At 45.4% G+C, this 19,094-nt stretch overlaps 1 protein-coding gene across 1 annotated transcript in view; it reads left to right on the forward strand.

Annotated features, from left to right (window-relative positions):
- LMAN1 (lectin, mannose binding 1) overlaps positions 1 to 14,650 on the forward strand; it is an 81,242-nt gene extending 66,592 nt beyond the window's left edge. Inside the window, exon 13 of the mRNA XM_033933529.1 lies at positions 14,405 to 14,650. Coding sequence (XP_033789420.1) covers positions 14,405 to 14,441 — 37 coding nt within the window. The 3' untranslated portion in view covers positions 14,442 to 14,650. The remainder of the gene's footprint in view (positions 1 to 14,404) is intronic.
- Positions 14,651 to 19,094: the final 4,444 nt, after the last annotated feature.

Below are 19,094 nucleotides of genomic sequence, written 5' to 3' on the forward strand. Positions count from 1 at the left end.
TCCTTGGGGAACTCCGCAGGGGTTGAACCATGGTTCTGATTTTTCTTGCATTGTTTTGACTCTGTAAGTTCTTGATTGTAGGAATCCTTTGAACCATGTAAGTACTTTGCCTGAGATTCCTATTGAGTCGAGAGTCTGTAGAAGCATGTCGTGGTCTACCAAGTCGAAGGCTGCAGAAAGGTCTAGTTGTATCAGCAGGATTTTCTTGCCTGTACTGAGGTGTTGTCTTACAGTGTCATTAGTGTTTTAGAAGTGTCTCCGTGCTGTATTTGGTTCTGAATCCTGACTGTGTGGGGTGGAGTATGTTGTGATTTTCTAGGTAAAAGGCTAAAGTTTTGGCTACGAGACCTTCCATCAGTTTGATGTACAATGGGATTGAGGCAATGGGTCTGTAATTGGATGGTTGGTCTGTTGCTCCTTTAGGGTCCTTTAATATCGGAGTTATTATGATTTCGCTGAGTTCTTGAGTATATCCATTGAAGAAGCAGGGAGCGGAATAATGTGCTTGATGTTTTAAGTAGGTATGGGGGGCAATGGTTGAGGTCACAGGCTGCATGGCTATATTTGTTATAAAGATTGTTGAACTCTGCCCATTCTATAGGTGAGAAATGGGACCAGGTTCTATCTGCTGCGACTGATTCTTTTTCTGTTGGTGGAAATGATGTCCCTATGTGTGAGGGTGTTCCGTTGAAAGAGGCTCTTATATTTGCGATTTTGTTTTTGAAGTAGGTAGCTAAAAGGGTGGCTGTAGGTGGGGGCTTATTGTTGATTGCTATGTATGATGTTGTGTTTGTGAGGACTTTTAGTAGCTGGAATAGCTTTTTTGAGTCTTGGGGTCCATCTCCGATTTGTTTCGAGTAGTGTCCTTTTTTCTTTCAGTTTTTGTTGGTACTTTTGGTTTGTTGCTATCCATGCTGTTTTAGTGGATTCTTGGTCGCTTTTTCTCCATTTTCTTTCCAGTTGTCTACATTGTCTTGAGTTGAGTAGTTCGTTGTCAAACCATTTGTCTGATTTTCTGTTGATTTTGGTTTTAGGTTTTTCTGGGGCCTACTGTTGCTGGAACAATGGTCAACTACTTGGCAGCTAGGCTTCAATGCTAAAAAATGCAAGATAATGCACCTGGGTAAGAGAAACCTGCGTAGAACTTATGTACTAAATGGTGAGACCTTGGTTAGGACCACGGCGGAACGCGACCTAGGGGTGATGATTAGTGAGGACATGAAGGTTGCCAATCAAGTGGAGAAGGCTTCCTCCAGAGCAAGACAAATGATGGGGTGTATCCGCAGAGGTTTCGTCAGCAGGAGACCTGAAGTTATGATGCCGTTGTACAGAGCCATGGTGAGGCCTCACTTGGAGTACTGTGTTCAGTTTTGGAGACCACACTACCGAAAGGACGTGCTGAGGATCGAGTCGGTTCAGCGAACGGCCACCAGGATGGTCTTGGGGCTCAAGGATCTCACGTATGAAGAAAGATTTAAAAAATTGCGGCTGTACTCACTTGAGGAAAGAAGAGAACGGGGAGATATGATTGAAACATAAGTACATCACGGGACGCATCGAGTCAGAAGATGATATCTTCTGGCTCATGGGACCCTCGACCACCAGAGGGCATCTGCTGAAAATCAGGGAGGGAAGTTTCATGGCGACTCCAGGAAGTACTTCTTCACCGAAAGAGTAGTGGATCATTGGAACAGACTCCCACTCCAGGTGATAAAGGCCAGCAGCGTGACGGATTTTAAGAGAAAATGGGATGCTCACGTGGGATCTTTAAGGGAGTAAATTCAGGGGAGGGGATACTTGGAATGGGCAGACTTGGTGGGCTATAGCCCTTTTCTGCTGCTTTTTTTCTATGTTTCTAGTTCGTTTAGGATGGCCTTACTTAGCAGGTTCCATTTTGAGATGAAGTCTTTAGGTGTGTAGTGTTGGATTATGGTGTCTGTTTTTGTCTAGAATACTGTGGGATCTATATGTTTGCGTGAGAGGAAGGTAGTCTGTTGAGTAGTTGGAGTGTATTTGTTACTAGACCAATTGATTTCGAAGGAGTAGGTGTAGTGATCAGACCAAAGGGAACGGTTCCATTTTCCGTTTAAGGTTTGAATTTCTGGGTGTGAGTTCTGTTGGGACATGTATGCTACGATGTCCAGCTGGTGTCCTTTTTCATATGTAGCCTGAGGATCTAAAATTTTATAAGTTAAGGCATCTAGGTATGCTAGTACGGTTTCAGCATTTTTGCAGGATTGGTTTTCAAGTTGAAGGTTGAGGTCTCCAAGGAGGAGGTTGTAGGTAGTTGCTAAGGAGTTTCGATAGATAAATTCTTCAAATATTGGTTTGGCTGTGCTCCAGTTACTTGGGGTTATGTAGCATAGTATGCATGTGAGTGTTCCTTTAAGTGATGTGCTTGAGAGTTGACAGGCAAGTAAATCCATGTATTGGTCTGTTATTTTGTCTTGTAGGTGTATGTTTAATGTGTCTCTAGCTATGATGGCAATTCCTCTCCTCTCATTTTCTCTGCATACCAGTGTCATTTTGTGGCTTTTTGGGCAGACTTCAGTTATTCTGGGGTCTGTATCAGAGGTGAGCCAGGTCTCTGTGAGGAAAAGGCAGTCAAGGTTATTTAGTGTGTAACAAATAGCTGAAATGATAAGGAGCACAGAGTCAATTCTTGAGGGGTAGCTGAAACATGTTTGGTGTTCTGTAACCAATTGTTTAAATGTCTCATTTGGCATACCTGGGACAATACTTTAGACTTTACAGTCCCAAGCCACCCCTGTCCTTTGGCCTCATCAGTTCAGACAAGGACAATCGTGCCTGCTTACCATTCCACAAATACTGCCTTAAACATTTACAAAGTTCCTTATGTTTAGCTGACAATAAAATAGGAATCATTTGATAGATATAAAGCTACTGTGGCACCAAAACCATATACAATGCAATCTTCCCCATTAAAGATAGTGGATAAATTCTCCAATGCTGCAGTTTCTGTTTAGTAAGTGTCAGTAGTGGTCCAACATTCAGAGTATATAAATGTTTTGAGATCTGGAGAGATTTGAATAACCAAATAAGTCAAACAATCCTTAGCCCAAGTTAAAAGAAAATGCCCCCTCGAATTTCCAGGGACAAGGGCAAAACCTTTGATTTCTATCTGTTCAGTACCATACCTGAATACATACTATGTTCATCTAGTAATTCCAAGGCTCTAGTTAAGAGTGCTGTGGGTTTCCAAGGGTCAGAAGCAAATCGTCTGCAAAAGCCAACACCCGCAGTTGTGATTAACCCTCTGACAGACCCTGTAATTCATTGTCCAGCATAATAGTTTGCATAAAATGGTCCAGATAGAGGAGAAACAATAGTGGGGAAAGAGGACTCCCTTGTCTGGTTCCTCTAGCTATGAGAAAGGAAGGGGTGCGCGTTCCATTAACCACGCTGTGGGCTCCATATAAAGTAACCAAACCACATCATGAAACGAGCCAGTGATACCCATATACAGTATGTGAGGACATTAAATAAGTAGGCCCAATTAACCTGGTTGAAGGCCTTGGCCACGACTAAGCTGACCAAGATACCCTCCACCTCAGCATCCTGAGATCTTTGCATGGAGTTAACAATCGGTAGCACTGTTTAACATAACCCACCTGTTCTGGGACTATCATTTTGGGCAAGAGCAATGCTATCAGGTTAGCCAATATTTTATCCAATATCTTGATGTCTGCATTGATAAGTGAAATTGGTCTATAAGTCTTGACTTCGGTATCTGGTTTACCCGGCTTCTGTATTAATGTAATATACACCTGATTAGTGCCTGATGGAAATGTACCCGCCACTAGTACTGCTGTATAGTATGCATCCAACGAGCCACACAAAGAGGGAAAAAGCATTTTGTAAAACTCAGGGGAGAATCCATCGGGACCTGGAGAAGTATAGTGGGTAACCGCCACCTGAAATTCTTTCCCCTGAATTGGTTGGTTCAATTGCTGCCGCTCAAGGGAAGATAGACGGGGTACTGCGGCATCAGCTAGATAATCACAGACATCAGGACCACCCTGAGGACTCCACCGATGAATAAAAATCGTTGTAGTATGTATAAAAGCTGCTTGCAATATCAGCAGTCTGCCACCACTGCACCATCCTTAAGTACAAGACGCAATATATAACGATTTGGGCTCCGCGGTTTAATTAGAGCAGCCAATAAATGGCCTGGCTTATTCCCATATTTGTAATAATGAAACAGAGTATAATAAAAATATTTTTGTGTACGCACGTGTAAAAATGTATTTGGGGCCGCTAGGGCTTCCCTGGATTGAGGCGTAGGCCAAGCTAGATGTTTCCGTTTCAAAGCAGCACATTCCTTCTCCAAACGCAAGATACCCTGGGCCATGCGCTTTTTCTGTGCTGCAACATAAGAGATGTCTCCCCTAAATACCATTTTGGCAGCCTCCCAGAATAGTAAGGGGGTATCTATATGTGGAGCATTAAAAGTGGCATAGTCTTCCCACTTCTTAAGATATTGTATAAAATCCGGGTTCTTAACTAAATATGATGGAGAAACACCATCCCTCCCCCCAGTAGGCAGAGAATCATCCTGAAGAATGACTACCCATATCGGACAATGGTCCGAAACCGAGAGGAGACCCACTTCAGCAGCATGGATCTGGGAGAAGTAATGAGTAGAAGTCAATATATAATCTATTCTGGAAAATGTGTGGTGTACACGAGACTGATGTATATAATCTCTCTCTCTGCAAGGACCCAGTGCCTGTAAAATCACTTGGGTAAGCTCCATCATCATCTTAGGGGTAAGTAATGTGCTAACACTACGAGAGGCATCTGCCATTTTTTCTTCCCTGGGTTTCATCTTCTCATGGTCTTTTTTTTTGCCGATTTCATTGACATTACTGGCTGAGATTTTGCCAAAAACTTGTCCAGCTAACATTAGCGCAAGGAAAAAACAGTTAGGTGGTCTATAAAAGTCTCCAAAATAGTGAGTATGAGGGTAAAGGCTTTGGAGCTGGCTGGAGTTGCTGCTCACCAGCTCACAGCATCATGTGATCTGCCTCAACCAGTTCTTAATTCATAATAGAACATTACTTCCTTTCCCATGACTTTCTAATTTCCTCAGAAGTCTTTCATAAGGTACTTTGTAAATGCCTTTTGAAAATTCAAATATACAATATCAACCGGATCACCCTTATCCACATGTTTATTCACCCCTTCAAAGAAATGCAGTAGATTGGTGAGGCAAGATTTCCTTTGACTAAAACCATGTTAGCTTTCTCTCATTAATCTAATGCTTATGTATATGTTCTGTCATTTTGTTCTTTATAATAGTCTACCATTTTACTTGTCACTGATGTCACTCGCCAGTCTATAATTTCCCGGATCACCTCTGGAACCCTTCTTAAAAATGTAGTGCAATATATTCTAATTCTCCCGTCTTGTTTCTTTGGCTTCTGCCATTTGCATACAAACATTTCAAACGGTGTTTGTCATAAATATTTACAATTTGCTCAGCAGTTGGTATAGATAATTTGCAACCTTTAAAATCAGCCTCCTGAATTTAAGGAAACCTGATCTACTGTGTCTTGTATTACAATCTCACTATCGGGATAGTCTGCCTTCCCTTTTATGATGATATCCTTTTAAAGATACCTTGTCCTGAACCATGCTCTTTTGAACAACTGTCTGCCTTCCCCCAGTTTCTAACATCTAAAGTTGCCCAGTTCCTAACATCTAAAACAGTCCTCCCTGCACCATCGCCTCATCCATACATTGAGACTCAGAGCGCTACCTATCTTTTGAGACCTGCGTGTGGAACAGGGAGCACTTCTGAAAATGCTACCCTGGAGGTTCTGGATTTTAACTTCCACCTAAGAGCCTAAATTTGGCTTCCAGAACCTCCCTACTGAATTTCCTTATGTCATTGGTATCCACATGTACCAAGACAGGAGGTTCCTTCCCAGCACTGTCTAAAATCTTATTTAGGTGATGCATGAAGTCTGCCTCCTTTGTACCAGGCAGACAAGTAGCCAAGCAATCGTCACATCCACCAGCCACCCAGCTATCTACATGCCTAATGATCGAATCTCCCACTATAAAGGTTGTCCTAACCCTTCCCTCTTAGGCAGAAGCCCCTAGAAAGACATCCTTGGTGCAAGAGGACATTGCATCCCCTGGTGGGCAGGTCATGACTACAGGATTGCCTCCTCTTTCACCAGGGTGATGCTGTCATAAGAACATAAGCAGAACATAAGAAGACCTCCCTCCTCTGAGGCAGCACAGAGGCTGCTAGACTGGAGGTGGGACTTTTCTACAACGTCCCTGTAGGTCTTCTTTATCTACATCTCTATCTCCCTTACTTCTTCCAAGTCTGCTACTCGGCTTCAGGTTCCCTTTGTCTAATATTACACTTTAATGATCAGAGCCATTCAGTGTGACAAGGGAAATCAAGGAGGACTGCAGTGTAAATAACCTGAAAACCAATGTTGATTCTAGCCTACTACACCTACAGAAATATGTTTTAAAATTATCCCCTTCAACAGCAAAAATTAATCTACCTGCATAATAGCAAAATCCTTGAATGTTTTAACAGTGGAATTTGTACCAAGTTTTCAAAAGTGAAAGCATGCATCATGTTTATCTTGGAAAGTTGCCCAAGGAAAAACAATGCCTTCTAGATCTTTTGCACATGCTTGTTCCGTGGGCATGATTTTTCAATGGAAACAGGGTTCATGCTTGTGCTTTGAAACATAGAGAAATGTGCTGTGTTGCTTATGTTCCTCCCCCTGAACACCTCTGAATGTAGTTAAGTGCACTCTCCAATGAATTGTCTGGCAAACTTTGTGAAGCTGCAGCGCACTAAACTGGTGGCCGTGGCTCGAGAGCATCCGGAAGTGCGCAGATGTCGACGTGATGACATCACACACATGCGTGACATCGTCGCGTTAACGTCCATGCATGCACGAAGGCCTTCCAGACGGGGCCCTGGTAGGGAAGAGGCGCCAGCTGACTGCCTACAGCAGGGGTGCCCAACACGTCAATCGCGATCGACAGGTCGCTCGCTCAGGCGACCCCAGTCGATCGCAGAGCGGGTTCCCTTCTTCCCTTCTCTTTTTTCCCCTCCTGACTGGCCTGCTCCTGAATTCTGCTGCTGCCTCCGCTGCTCAACATTTAAAAAAAACAAAAAACGGCTTGGAGAATTTATGCTCCGGGGGCTAACATGTGCTTGTACCGGCTTTCCTTCTCTTCCCTCTGAAACCGGAAGTTATGTCCGGGGGGGTGGGGGAGAAGAGAAGGGAAGCCGGCACGCACATGTTAGAGCCCCATTCGCAGGCTAAAGCGGGAGACAGGTCAGTGAAGCTTGCGATTTGCTCTTCTTGCTGCCAGGTCCTGCCTACTTTCTGTTTCCTCAAAGGCAGGACCCGGCAGCATTTCTCCCAATAGGTCGATCTTGGGCCGATCAGCCTTCCTCTCCCCGACGTCAATTCTGCCGTCAGAGAGGAAGTTCTGGCCAGCGGAACTTCCTCTCCGACGGCAAAATTGACGTCGGGGAGAGGAATGCTGGTGGGCCCGAAGCAGGAAGAGCTTGGCCGGTGGCAGACGGCTTTGGGGGCCTGTTATCCGATGGCAGCGGCAGTGGCTTGGGGGAGGGAAGGGAGGGAGAAAGAGGGCAGGCAGGAAGACAGAAGGAAATAAGAGAAACAGAAAAAAAGAAAGAGGGCATGAAGAGAGAAAGAAAGAGAGGACAGGGAGAGAAGAAGAAAACGTTGGGGGGGGAACAAGGTTTGGAGGAGAGGAAGAATACAGGCTGAAAGAAAGATTGGATGCACAGTCAGAAGAAGAAAGACTCATGAAATCACCAGACAAGGTAGGAAAAATGATTTTATTTTAAATTTAGTGATCAAAATGTGTCTGAATTTATATCTGCTCTCTATATTTTACAATATGGTCCCCTTTTACTAAACCGCAATAGAGGTTTTTAGCGCAGGGAGCCTATGAGCGTCGAGAGCAGCGCTGGGCATTCAGCGCAGCTCCCTGCACTAAAAACTGCTATTGTGGTTTAGTAAAAAGGGAGGGGGTGGGTATTTGTCTATTTTTGTATGGTTGTTACTGAGGTGACAGTGCATAGAGTCATCTGCTTTGACCTCTTTGAAAAAACCCCGGAATAATGATAATTAACAATTCTATGCGTACAGTGTGCGTTGTGTTTTTTTAAAATTTTATTGTTGGTAGATCATTTTGACTTGGTCATTTTAAAAGTAGCTCGCAAGCCCAAAAAGTGTGGGCACCCCTGGCCTACAGGATGTGCCTCTCGTCGTGAAAGGCATGTCCTGTAGGCTGGTGCTGGCACCTCGCCTTCTCCTTGGCGTCTCACAGCACACAGTTTGCAATACATTGCTCTAATGCAGGGGTAGGGAACTCTGGTCCTCGAGAGCCGTAGTCCAGTCGGGCTTTCAGGACTTCCCCAATGAATATGCATTGAAAGCAGTGCATGCAAATAGATCTCATGCATATTCATTGGGGAAATCCTGAACACCTGACTGGAATACGGTTCTCGAGGACCGGAGTTCCCTACCCCTGCTCTAATGGATATAATATGTTTATCCCAGGACAAGCAGGCAGCATATTCTTTACGCATGGGTGACGTCACCGACGGAGCCCCGGTACGGACCTTTTTAGCTAGAAAGTTCTAGTTGGCCGCACTGCGCATGCGCGAGTGCCTTCCCGCCCGACGGAGGAGTGCGTGGTCCCCAGTTTCTTCGTTTCCGCGGAGCGAAGAAGTCGCATGTGTTTTCAACGGCCGTTGAAAAATCTACTTTTTGCCTTCCCGCTCGCGAATTTCTCTTATTTTTTCTCCTTGCCTTCGGGTTCTTTCTTGTTTTCATTTTTCAAAAAAAAAATTTTTTTGTTTCTTTTGTACTTTCTTTCGATCCAGCCCCGGCGGGGCCTGTTGTCACCATACAGGCCTCCGGGTTTGATTTTGCGGAGGCCGTTTTTCCATTCATGCCCCCGCAGCCGGGTTTTAAGAAGTGCCAGCGGTGTGCACGCCCGATCTCCCTCACTGACCCACACAATTGGTGCCTACAGTGTTTGGGTCCTGAGCATTGGGCGGATTCCTGCACCCGCTGTGCCACTCCTAAAAAAACGCACTCTAAAGAATCGACAAATCCAGCAGAACATCCTCTTCGGCACCGCATCTGCTATGGAACCGAGTGCGTCGACCACGGTACCGCCAAAATCGGCACCCACCACTTCGACGACGCCCGATCCCTCATCGGCGTCGCTGGCGCCAGGTAAGCCGGCTAAGAAGCCTTCCACATCCCTTGAGCACCCTCCGGCCACAGTGACAACACCGACCCTACCGGCTTCACGCCGACCCCGGAAACACTTCGCCCCGATCTCGGTGAGTGCCTCGTCATCGGCCTCCTCATCGCCGGGGCGTGGAGCGGCACCTAAGGAACCGAAGCAGAAAAAGCGGTTCCGGTGCAACCCCTGGATGACCGCATCGCGACCATCCTCCAAGACAAATTACAGGAGCAGCTGCAGCAACAACTCCAGCACCTGTTACCGACCCTCCTGGCACCGCTCCTTTCGGTACCAGACCGGCCCAAGCCTCCCGCCGTCCAACTGGTATCCACTCCATCGGTACCACTGAACTCCTCCATGCCGATTCTCTCGGCTGAACACCTTCGTGCTCCTCCCGTAGGTCATACCCACGCTGATGCCGATCCTCCTCGGTACCAGGCTGGGCACCGGTCCTCCCCGGACCGAGACCGGCACCGTTCTTCCCGGGACCGAGACCAGCACCGATCTTCCTCTCCCGGTAATATCTCGATGCGCTCTGGCAAGTCTCTGTCTAAGACACACCATACCGAGCCTTCCACCCCGATATCTCGACATGCGCACACTGATGTCAGGGATCCGGACTTATGGGAAGACTCCCCTCCCGGTACCGAGGAGGATGCATCGTCGTCGGACGAAGAGCCCTCAGCCCCCGATACCACCTCTAAGCCTGAGCAATCCTCCTTCTCAAGGTTCCTCAGGGAGATGTCTGCGGCTCTCTCTATCCCTCTCGAGTCTGACTCCAAAAAATCCCAGGCCTTTCTGGAGGCCTTGGATTTTGAACAGCCTCCCAAGGAGTTTCTCAAGTTACCCGTGCATGACATACTGCGGGAAACTTTTTATAAAAACTGGGAAAACCCACTCACCGTCCCCGGGGCCCCCCGGAAGCTGGATAGCCTTTACAGGGTCATCCCGATACCGGGTTTTGACAAACCTCAACTGCCCCATGAGTCTCTCCTGGTTGAATCTACCTTAAAGAAAACTCAGGGCTCCAGTGTTTATGCCTCCACCCCTCCTGGCAGAGAAGGCAAAACGATGGACAAGTTTGGCAAGCGCCTTTATCAAAACGCAATGCTGGACAACAGGGCGAACAATTACACCTTTCATTTCTCTTTTTACATGAAACACCTAGTACAACAACTGTCCGCCCTTCAAAAATACATCCCAGAACGCAAAGTTCCGCTCTTCCAGCAGCAAATTTCCAGCCTCCTTCAACTGCGGAAATTTATGGTGCGCTCTATCTATGATTCCTTTGAGCTGACCTCCCGTGCATCTGCCATGGCCGTTGCCATGCGCCGCCTGGCCTGGTTGAGGGTATCTGATTTGGACATCAACCACCAAGACCGCCTAGCCAACGCTCCCTGTCTTGGGGATGAACTTTTTGGGGAGTCCTTAGATTCAACCACCCAGAAGCTCTCTGCCCATGAGACCAGATGGGACACCCTTATTAAACCTAAGAAAAAGGTTCCACCTGCTCGCCCCTACAGACCACAGTCCTCGTACCAACGCAGTTTCTCTGCCAGACCCCTCAATCCGCCTTCTCAGCAACCTCGGCGGCCCCGTCAACAACATCAACACACTCGGGCTCGCTCGCAGTCTAATCAACCTGCCAAGCCTCTACCTCCTTCGAAACCTTCTCAGCCCTTTTGACTCCTCTCTCCAGGGCATAGCTAGTCTTCCTCCCTCGTTGCCTCTTCCTCAACCAATCGGAGGACGTATCCACATTTTCCTCAGCCGTTGGGAGGCCATCACATCAGACCAATGGGTCCTCAACATCATCCGCCACGGCTACTCTCTCAACTTCCAGACTCTTCCACCCGACAATCCTCCCGTAGAGTCTGCTTCTCACTCCTCCCAAACCCCCCTCCTCCTGAGGGAGGTCCAATCCCTCCTTCTTCTCAATGCCATCGAAGAGGTGCCTCAGGCCCAAAGGGTCAGGGATTCTACTCCCGCTACTTCCTGGTTCCCAAGAAGACAGGAGACCTTCGTCCCATCCTCGATCTCAGGGACCTCAACAAGTGTCTGGTCAAGGAGAAGTTCAGAATGCTCTCCCTTGCCACGCTGTACCCTCTTCTCTCTCACCACGACTGGCTATGTTCCCTGGACCTCAAAGAGGCCTACACTCACATTCCAATCAATCCGACTTCACGTCGCTACCTACGGTTTCAGATACAGCACCGTCACTATCAGTACAAGGTGCTACCTTTTGGCCTCGCTTCATCGCCCAGGGTGTTCACTAAGTGCTTTATTGTGGTGGCGGCCTTCCTCAGGTCTCACAACCTCCAGGTGTTCCCCTACTTGGACGATTGGTTGGTGAAAGCACTTACATCGCCACTTGTGCTACAAGCCACTCATCACACCATCTCTCTCCTCCATCTCCTGGGGTTCGAGATCAACTACCCCAAGTCGCATCTGCTTCCTACACAGCGACTTCAGTTCATTGGAGCAGTTCTCGACACCACGCTAATGAGGGCGTTTCTCCCCTCCGATCGTCAACGGACCCTGATCCACCTCTGTCGTCAGGTGCTCCTTCATCACTTCATTCCAGCCCGACAGATGATGGTCCTCCTGGGCCACATGGCCTCGACGGTACATGTGCTTCCTCTGGCACGACTCCACCTCAGGACACCCCAATGGACTCTTGCCAACCAATAGTCACAGACCACGGATCTTCTTTCTCATCCCATCTCTGTGACATCGTCTCTTCAGCAATCTCTTCAATGGTGGTTGAACTCCTCAAATCTTTCCAGGGGTCTACTCTTTCATCTACCCCCTCACTCCATGATCATCACCACGGATGCCTCCCCCTATGCGTGGGGAGCTCATCTAGGAGAACTACGCACCCAGGGACTCTGGACCCCTTAGGAGCGTCAACATCACATCAATTTCCTGGAACTCAGAGCCATGTTCTATGCCCTCAAAGCCTTCCAGCACCTTCTCTGCCCTCAGGTTCTTCTGTGCACGGACAATCAAGTCGCCATGTACTACATAAACAAGCAAGGCGGCACCGGATCTCGCCTCCTTTGTCAGGAGGCTCTCTGCATCTGGACCTGGGCCACGGCCCGCCATCTCTTCCTCAAGGCTGTTTATATCCAGGGCGAACGGAACTCCCTGGCCGACAATCTCAGCCGCATCCTTCAACCTCACGAGTGGACTTTGGACCCTTCAACACTCCACTCCATCTTTGCTCGCTGGGGCACTCCGCAGGTGGACCTCTTTGCAGCACCTCACAACCATCAGCTGCCCCAGTTCTGTTCCAGACTCTTCTCTCCTCATCGTCTGACCCCAGATGCATTCCTGCTCGACTGGACGGATCGGTTCCTCTATGCCTTTCCTCCACTACCTCTGATGTTGCGGACATTATCCAAACTCCGCAGGGACAGGGCCACCATGATTCTCATCACTCCTCGGTGGCCTCGCCAACACTGGTTCTCCCTCCTGCTTCAGCTCAGCTCCAGGGAGCCCATTCCTCTTCCTGTGTTTCCTACTCTACTTACGCAGCAACGTCAGTCTCTACTGCATCCCAACCTGTCTTCGCTCCACCTAACAGCTTGGTTTCTCTCGGGCTGACCTCTCCAGAGAATCTGTCTGAGCCTGTCCGTCGCATTTTGGATGCCTCCAGGAAACCGGCCACCCTCCAATGTTACCATCAGAAGTGGACCAGGTTCTCCTCTTGGTGTCGACTGCATCATCACGATCCCACCTCATTAGCGGTGGAAACTGTACTGGACTATTTGCTCTCTCTGTCCGACGCTGGCCTCAAGTCTACTTCAATCAGAGTCCACATCAGTGCCATCACTGCGTTTCATGAGCCTATCCTCGGAAAACCTCTGACGGCTCATCCACTGGTTTCCCGGTTCATGAGAGGCCTCTTCAATGTCAAACCACCTCTGAAGCCTCCTCCTGTCGTCTGGGACCTGAATGTGGTTTTATCAGCCCTCATGAAACCCCCTTTTGAGCCTCTTGCCACAACTTCGCTCAAACTTCTAACATGGAAGGTGCTTTTCCTCATTGCCATCACCTCTGCCAGGAGGGTTAGTGAGATGCATGCACTGGTCGCCGATCCACCGTTCACTGTTTTTCACCATGACAAGGTGGTTCTGCGTACCCATCCTAAATTCCTTCCCAAGGTGGTCTCGGCCTTTCACCTAAACCAGTCCATTGTGTTGCCTGTCTTTTTCCCTAAACCCCATTCTCATCCTGGGGAACAGGCGTTGCACACGCTGGATTGTAAGCGTGCCCTGGCATACTACCTTGACCGTACCAGGGCTCACCGCTCGTCCCCTCAGCTCTTTCTGACCTTTGATCCTAACCGTCTGGGTCGTCCTGTCTCTAAACGGACGCTTTCCAACTGGCTTGCTGCCTGTATTGCGTTCTGTTATGCTCGGGCCGGTCTCTCACTGGAAGGTGCTGTCACGGCCCACAAGGTCCACGCCCATCGAGGAAATCTGCAAGGCTGCCACTTGGTCCTCAGTTCACACGTTCACTACTCACTACTGTCTGGATGCCTTCTCCAGACAGGATGGACACTTCGGCCAATCTGTGTTACAAAATTTATTTTCCTAATGGCCAACCATCCCTCCTCCCTCTCTGTTAGCTTGGAGGTCACCCATGCGTAAAGAATATGCTGCCTGCTTGTCCTGGGATAAAGCACAGTTACTTACCGTAACAGGTGTTATCCAGGGACAGCAGGCAGATATTCTTACGTCCCACCCACCTCCCCGGCTTCTTAGCTGGCTTATCTTAACTGGGGACCACGCACTCCTCCGTCGGGCGGGAAGGCACTCGCGCATGCGCGGTGCGGCCAACTAGAACTTTCTAGCTAAAAAGGTCCGTACCGGGGCTCCGTCGGTGACGCCACCCATGCGTAAAGAATATCTGCCTGCTGTCCCTGGATAACACCTGTTACGGTAAGTAACTGTGCTTTATACCCAGTGAAACCTAGAACTTTCAGAAAAGAGTGAACAGATGTTCCACTCTTATCAAATTGCCTGAAGTCAGATACATCCATACAATGACTGTAAATGAAAGTTCGTAACTTTTGTTTCTCTTTTTTCTCTGCCCTTAGGAGCCAACAGGAAGCAGCAGCCAAGAAGTTCTTTTGATGAGCTTTGTGTATATGTACCTGTATGTGTCTCTTGTATGTATGCTCACAGCATTGCACAGGTTTCTACAGGGGAATTTTTCTAGTCTTTAAGTACTTTTCAAGATTAAATTATTGAAATTCCTTTTTCTGTATATAAAACAAAGAACTCTGGTTTATAATGTTACAACAAACAAAAAGAACTAACATTAAAACAAAGACTGATTATAAGGGAGACCTAGATATTTTTTTATTATTTTTTTTTTTTTAAACCATTTATCTCCAGTGTACTAGACTTTGATTCTTGTTTTACAATGAAAAGGAAGAACTTTGAGATTTTAAATCATTGCAGACTTGTTTCTTTCATCTCTACGTTCCTTACCCTGCTAACAAAATTGTTTACGTTGAGCCAGCAGAAGTCTGTCATATGAAAATAATGGTAAATAGTAAAATATTGGCCCCAGTGACACTTTGACATATGTTTCTCCATTTGAAATTGGCTTTATAAAGTCCAATTCCTTTATTTTTTCCATCCAAGGATAAATCAAAAGGGAAGAGGTTTTGTTTTTTTCAGGGCTGTGGAGTCGGTAGATAAATGTTCCAACTCCGACTCCTCAGTTTTTTGTACTTCAGACTCCGACTCCAGTACCCGAAATTTACTCCGACTCCTCGACTCTGACTCCACAGCACTGGTTAATTTTCAGATCGTTAAAATGGAATGTCAAGTTGAGAGAAATGAGCATTTTCGACACCACCTTCTTTTTGCTTTTAATCAAGGTTCTAAGGCCGCAGAAGCTGCTCGCAACATTTGTGCTGTGTATATAGTGGGTGCTATAGCTGAAAGAATCGCTTGTGATTGGTATGCCAAGTTCAAAAATGGAGTTGGTAGATAAATGTTCCGACTCCTCAGTTTTTTGTACTTTTGACTCCGACTCCAGGTACCCGAAATTTCCCTCGACTCCGACTCCACAGCCATGGTTTTTTTTTGTTGTTGTTTTTTAATTAGAAAATGGCAATGAGAAATGGGATAAAAACAATTTGTCTGACCTAGTGGTTGAAAAGTAAATACAGTAATATGGAATTAAACACACCCCACTATTTAGTTGCGATGTCCTAAGTCTTACATAGTTTAATTTAATTGCTTCTCTTCTTTTTACTACTTCCTATCATTTGACTTATGGGGTAAAAAAAAGCCTCAGAGTCTGGAGCTATATACCTACTCTGGGTTCCAAATGTGATTACTCACTTTGCTCCTGATAGTCATAGGGCAAAAAAAAACCTGAAATGTTTTCCTTTATTTTTTCCTTCTTATCTTTTTCTATTGTTACATCCTATCCCCTGTTTCTCACAAGCAGTATATTGGTGTAGGACAGCCTGCATTCCTTCCTCTTTAATGAATCTGTGTTAACTTTCCATATATACCTGAGGAAGGACCAAAAAAAGCACATACAGCATACCCACGCAGGTTATTCCGGTAAATAGAGAAAAGACCTCGGTATCCCCAGAGATATAGAATTAATTAATATCTCCAAGACACTACTACTTCAGCCACAAAGCCGAAATAGGGAATATACATCCCTGTTAAAAAAAAAACTCCATTACTGAAATTTTCTTACATCTATTTAAATCTTCAAAAAATTTTTACGTCCAGGTACAGCTTCAATTTCTTCAAATAAACTTGGTCATATAGAAAAAAAAAATTTTAAATCACTTTTCTGCAGATATGTCCAATCCCCAGCAACAAGATTCTTGAGCAGAAATCCAAATTCGGGGCTTGAGCACCATCGATAATGTTTCTATACAAATATACACATGTTCACTCCCAGAGTTCATTACAACCCAGAATTTGGATTTCTGCTCAAGTCTTTTGCTGCTGGGGATTGTATCTTTATCTTTAGTTTTCCATTTGACACTGCCGGTTCACTCAGACCGGATAGGAAGTAGTAAAAAATAAGACAAGCCAATTAAATTAAACCATGTAAGCCTTAGGATATCGCAACTAAATAGTGGGGTGTGTTTAGTTTTATATTAATAAAAAACGGGGCACCATGATTTGTTATGGAGATTGTTGTGTGATAGTTACAGTTTGTCTTGCTGTGTAGGTATTTAAGTCCTGATTCTATAAATTATTAACCTCCTAGGCGCCTTTTCCTACTGCCTAAGCATTCTTAGCTGCTGTGAAACATTAAATCCTTAGACGCATTGCCATTTAGGCCTAAATGAGTGCATCTGAGGTGGCCACCTGGCACCTAACAGTCCACACCCAAACTCCTGCCCAAATCCACCCCCTGCTACACTTACTTGCAGGTAGGCACCTCAGTGTAGATGCCTACATTGCATTGGTAGGCGGCTACCAGCAAATGTTTTATAATTGGTTTTTAATGGTGCTTTCGATTATCAGTGCCGGTTTTAAGCCATTAAAAAAATTAGGCACATAGATCGGCTAGGCATGCCGATCTAGGCGTGTAACTGTAGGCATCTTTTACAGAATCGGGGCCTTACATATATCAGTAAAGTGGGTTTTATCTTGGTTAAGCCTTTGGATGCTAGCTCCAGGGGACGGTGTTGGAACAGATCATAAGATACCAGTCTGCAGTACTCTAAATTTTGTTTTATTTAAAAAGTAAGGTAGATTAGGAAAGCCTTCAAGAACTTTTGGCACAGCAGGTTGGCCACGGGGTGAAATTTTGATTTTTTGGTGAGTGTAAATGTGCTTTTTAATGTAAGAAAAGGGCACTATTTTTCCTCGGTGGCATATGAAAAGATATTGACCAAAAATGTGTTTTTCAGTCTTGATTTTAAAAATTTGTTTGAAAGGTGAGTTCAGCATACAAAAAGTCTCTTGGAATATAGTGGTTGCTGTGCTGTTCTTCGCAACATTACAGGATGATTTGTTTACCAGGTACAATAAGATTTAAACAAGCGTTCAGTGCATACCTTCACTGAGAGCAGCAAGGCCTTTGGAATAACCTGACTGGTGACGAATTAAGCATGGGATGACCATGACTGTACCAGGCTTGGGAGAAGTAGTTCTGATATCTCAATTGTGTTGGTTTTTTCGTTTTTGTAAAGAGTAAAAACAATTTGGCTATTTTTATACACATTGGGTTAGAACCAGGACTTAGCTGGTCTCCTTCAGTGTTTCCCTTGCTGTAGAAGAGCTCCTGAAAAACTTTATGGCTATTGGTCTTGATGTAAAATGAAATGATGTATGGTTCCTCTCCCATTGGGGGGGGGGAATCTTGACAGAAATGGAGAGTAGGCTATAACATGTTCCTATGAAAACCGTTAGTCTCCATTTTAAGAAACATTTTTCTATATGTTTGTTGGTCCGCTTGTTTTCTGTTTTTAATGTGTTCTGATACCTTCAATTTATTGGCTGGATTAGCAGTCTTTAAGCTTATGTTTAAGATTTGACCTTTTACATTAACCCAGTAGTCTGTTAAAGGGAGAAAGCATGGCTACCTTCAATGGCCTTTGGAATTGGTTTGAATAGTTTATTTTTCTTTCCTTTTGAAATATTATGCGTAAAAAAATATTTGAAGAACCAGAAGATCTGGATATAGACAGCAGATGAAGGTTTAGGGATTATTTTGTCTATAGAGTTGAATGTATAGACCATGAAATGTAGATGATTTATAAATGATTTTAAAGTCAAGAATTGTGTTCAGTTTAGAATATCCAGTTACTGTTTCATAATGTCTCTGGCCCTGTTGTACCTGTTATATTGAAATTTATTTTTGATACCCTACAGTATTTGTATTCAATGAGAGCATATCTTTTCACAAGACAGTATTCCAGATATTATCCATTAAGTATGAATGCCTTCAAGAACACTAGTTCAGGACATGGACTAACATTGTAACATACAACAGTGAAATGGAAAATATCTGTATGATTCTAGTTAATCTATACTTTTAACAGATGTTTTCCTGGCATTTTGATGGCAAGCAGTGTTTTTAAGGGGAAATGATTATTCCATTTCTCTGCTTCCACCTCGGAAAGAATTCTTCCTTGATATGTCATTGCTTCCCTTTGACTAAACGGCAGCAATCGTACTTGTAGCGAACAAGTGAATGTTAATCCTTGCCTTTCACTCTGATATGCTAATTGGCTTGCCAGCTAGAGTGATTGCCACCTTCCTGCTCGCTGGCATAAGATCTGAAACCTGCCTATAGTCCTTTTACACAGAAGAATGGACTTGTATGCATTCCCTGTGATTTCTGCCCCCGAGTGGTGCAATGCTTCGTTCTAGCGGCTGTGAAAAAAAAAAGCCTAAAACTCTTTTGAACTGTCTTAAGGTTAGAGGTGCATGAAAGTGACACGGGCAGTCGAAGAGCAAGCTGAAACAGTTGAAACTGACAGACAAGAGAAAAAATGGGTGGTGCAGGAAGGTATAAAGAGAAAGAGATCACCCTGAAGAACAAACAAATACTGTAATATACAAGAGACAGAGTTCTCATTTCTGTGCAGGTATTGTCAGTTCAGTAGCTACCACTCCACCCCCTTCCCCTCCACCCCCCATATACTGTAAATTAATTGCTTTATCATCCTACTAGAAAGGGAACACCCTTAGAGACATTTGGTACTTTTGTGGTTCCATTAATTGGTTGTATTTGATGCAAGTCTATTTCACAATGAGTTGCTTGACATTTCTGAAATGTCTAGGGCAGTG

The sequence above is a fragment of the Geotrypetes seraphini genome, chromosome 1, assembly GCF_902459505.1.
Source record: "Geotrypetes seraphini chromosome 1, aGeoSer1.1, whole genome shotgun sequence".
In the NCBI taxonomy this organism is placed as follows: domain Eukaryota; kingdom Metazoa; phylum Chordata; class Amphibia; order Gymnophiona; family Dermophiidae; genus Geotrypetes; species Geotrypetes seraphini.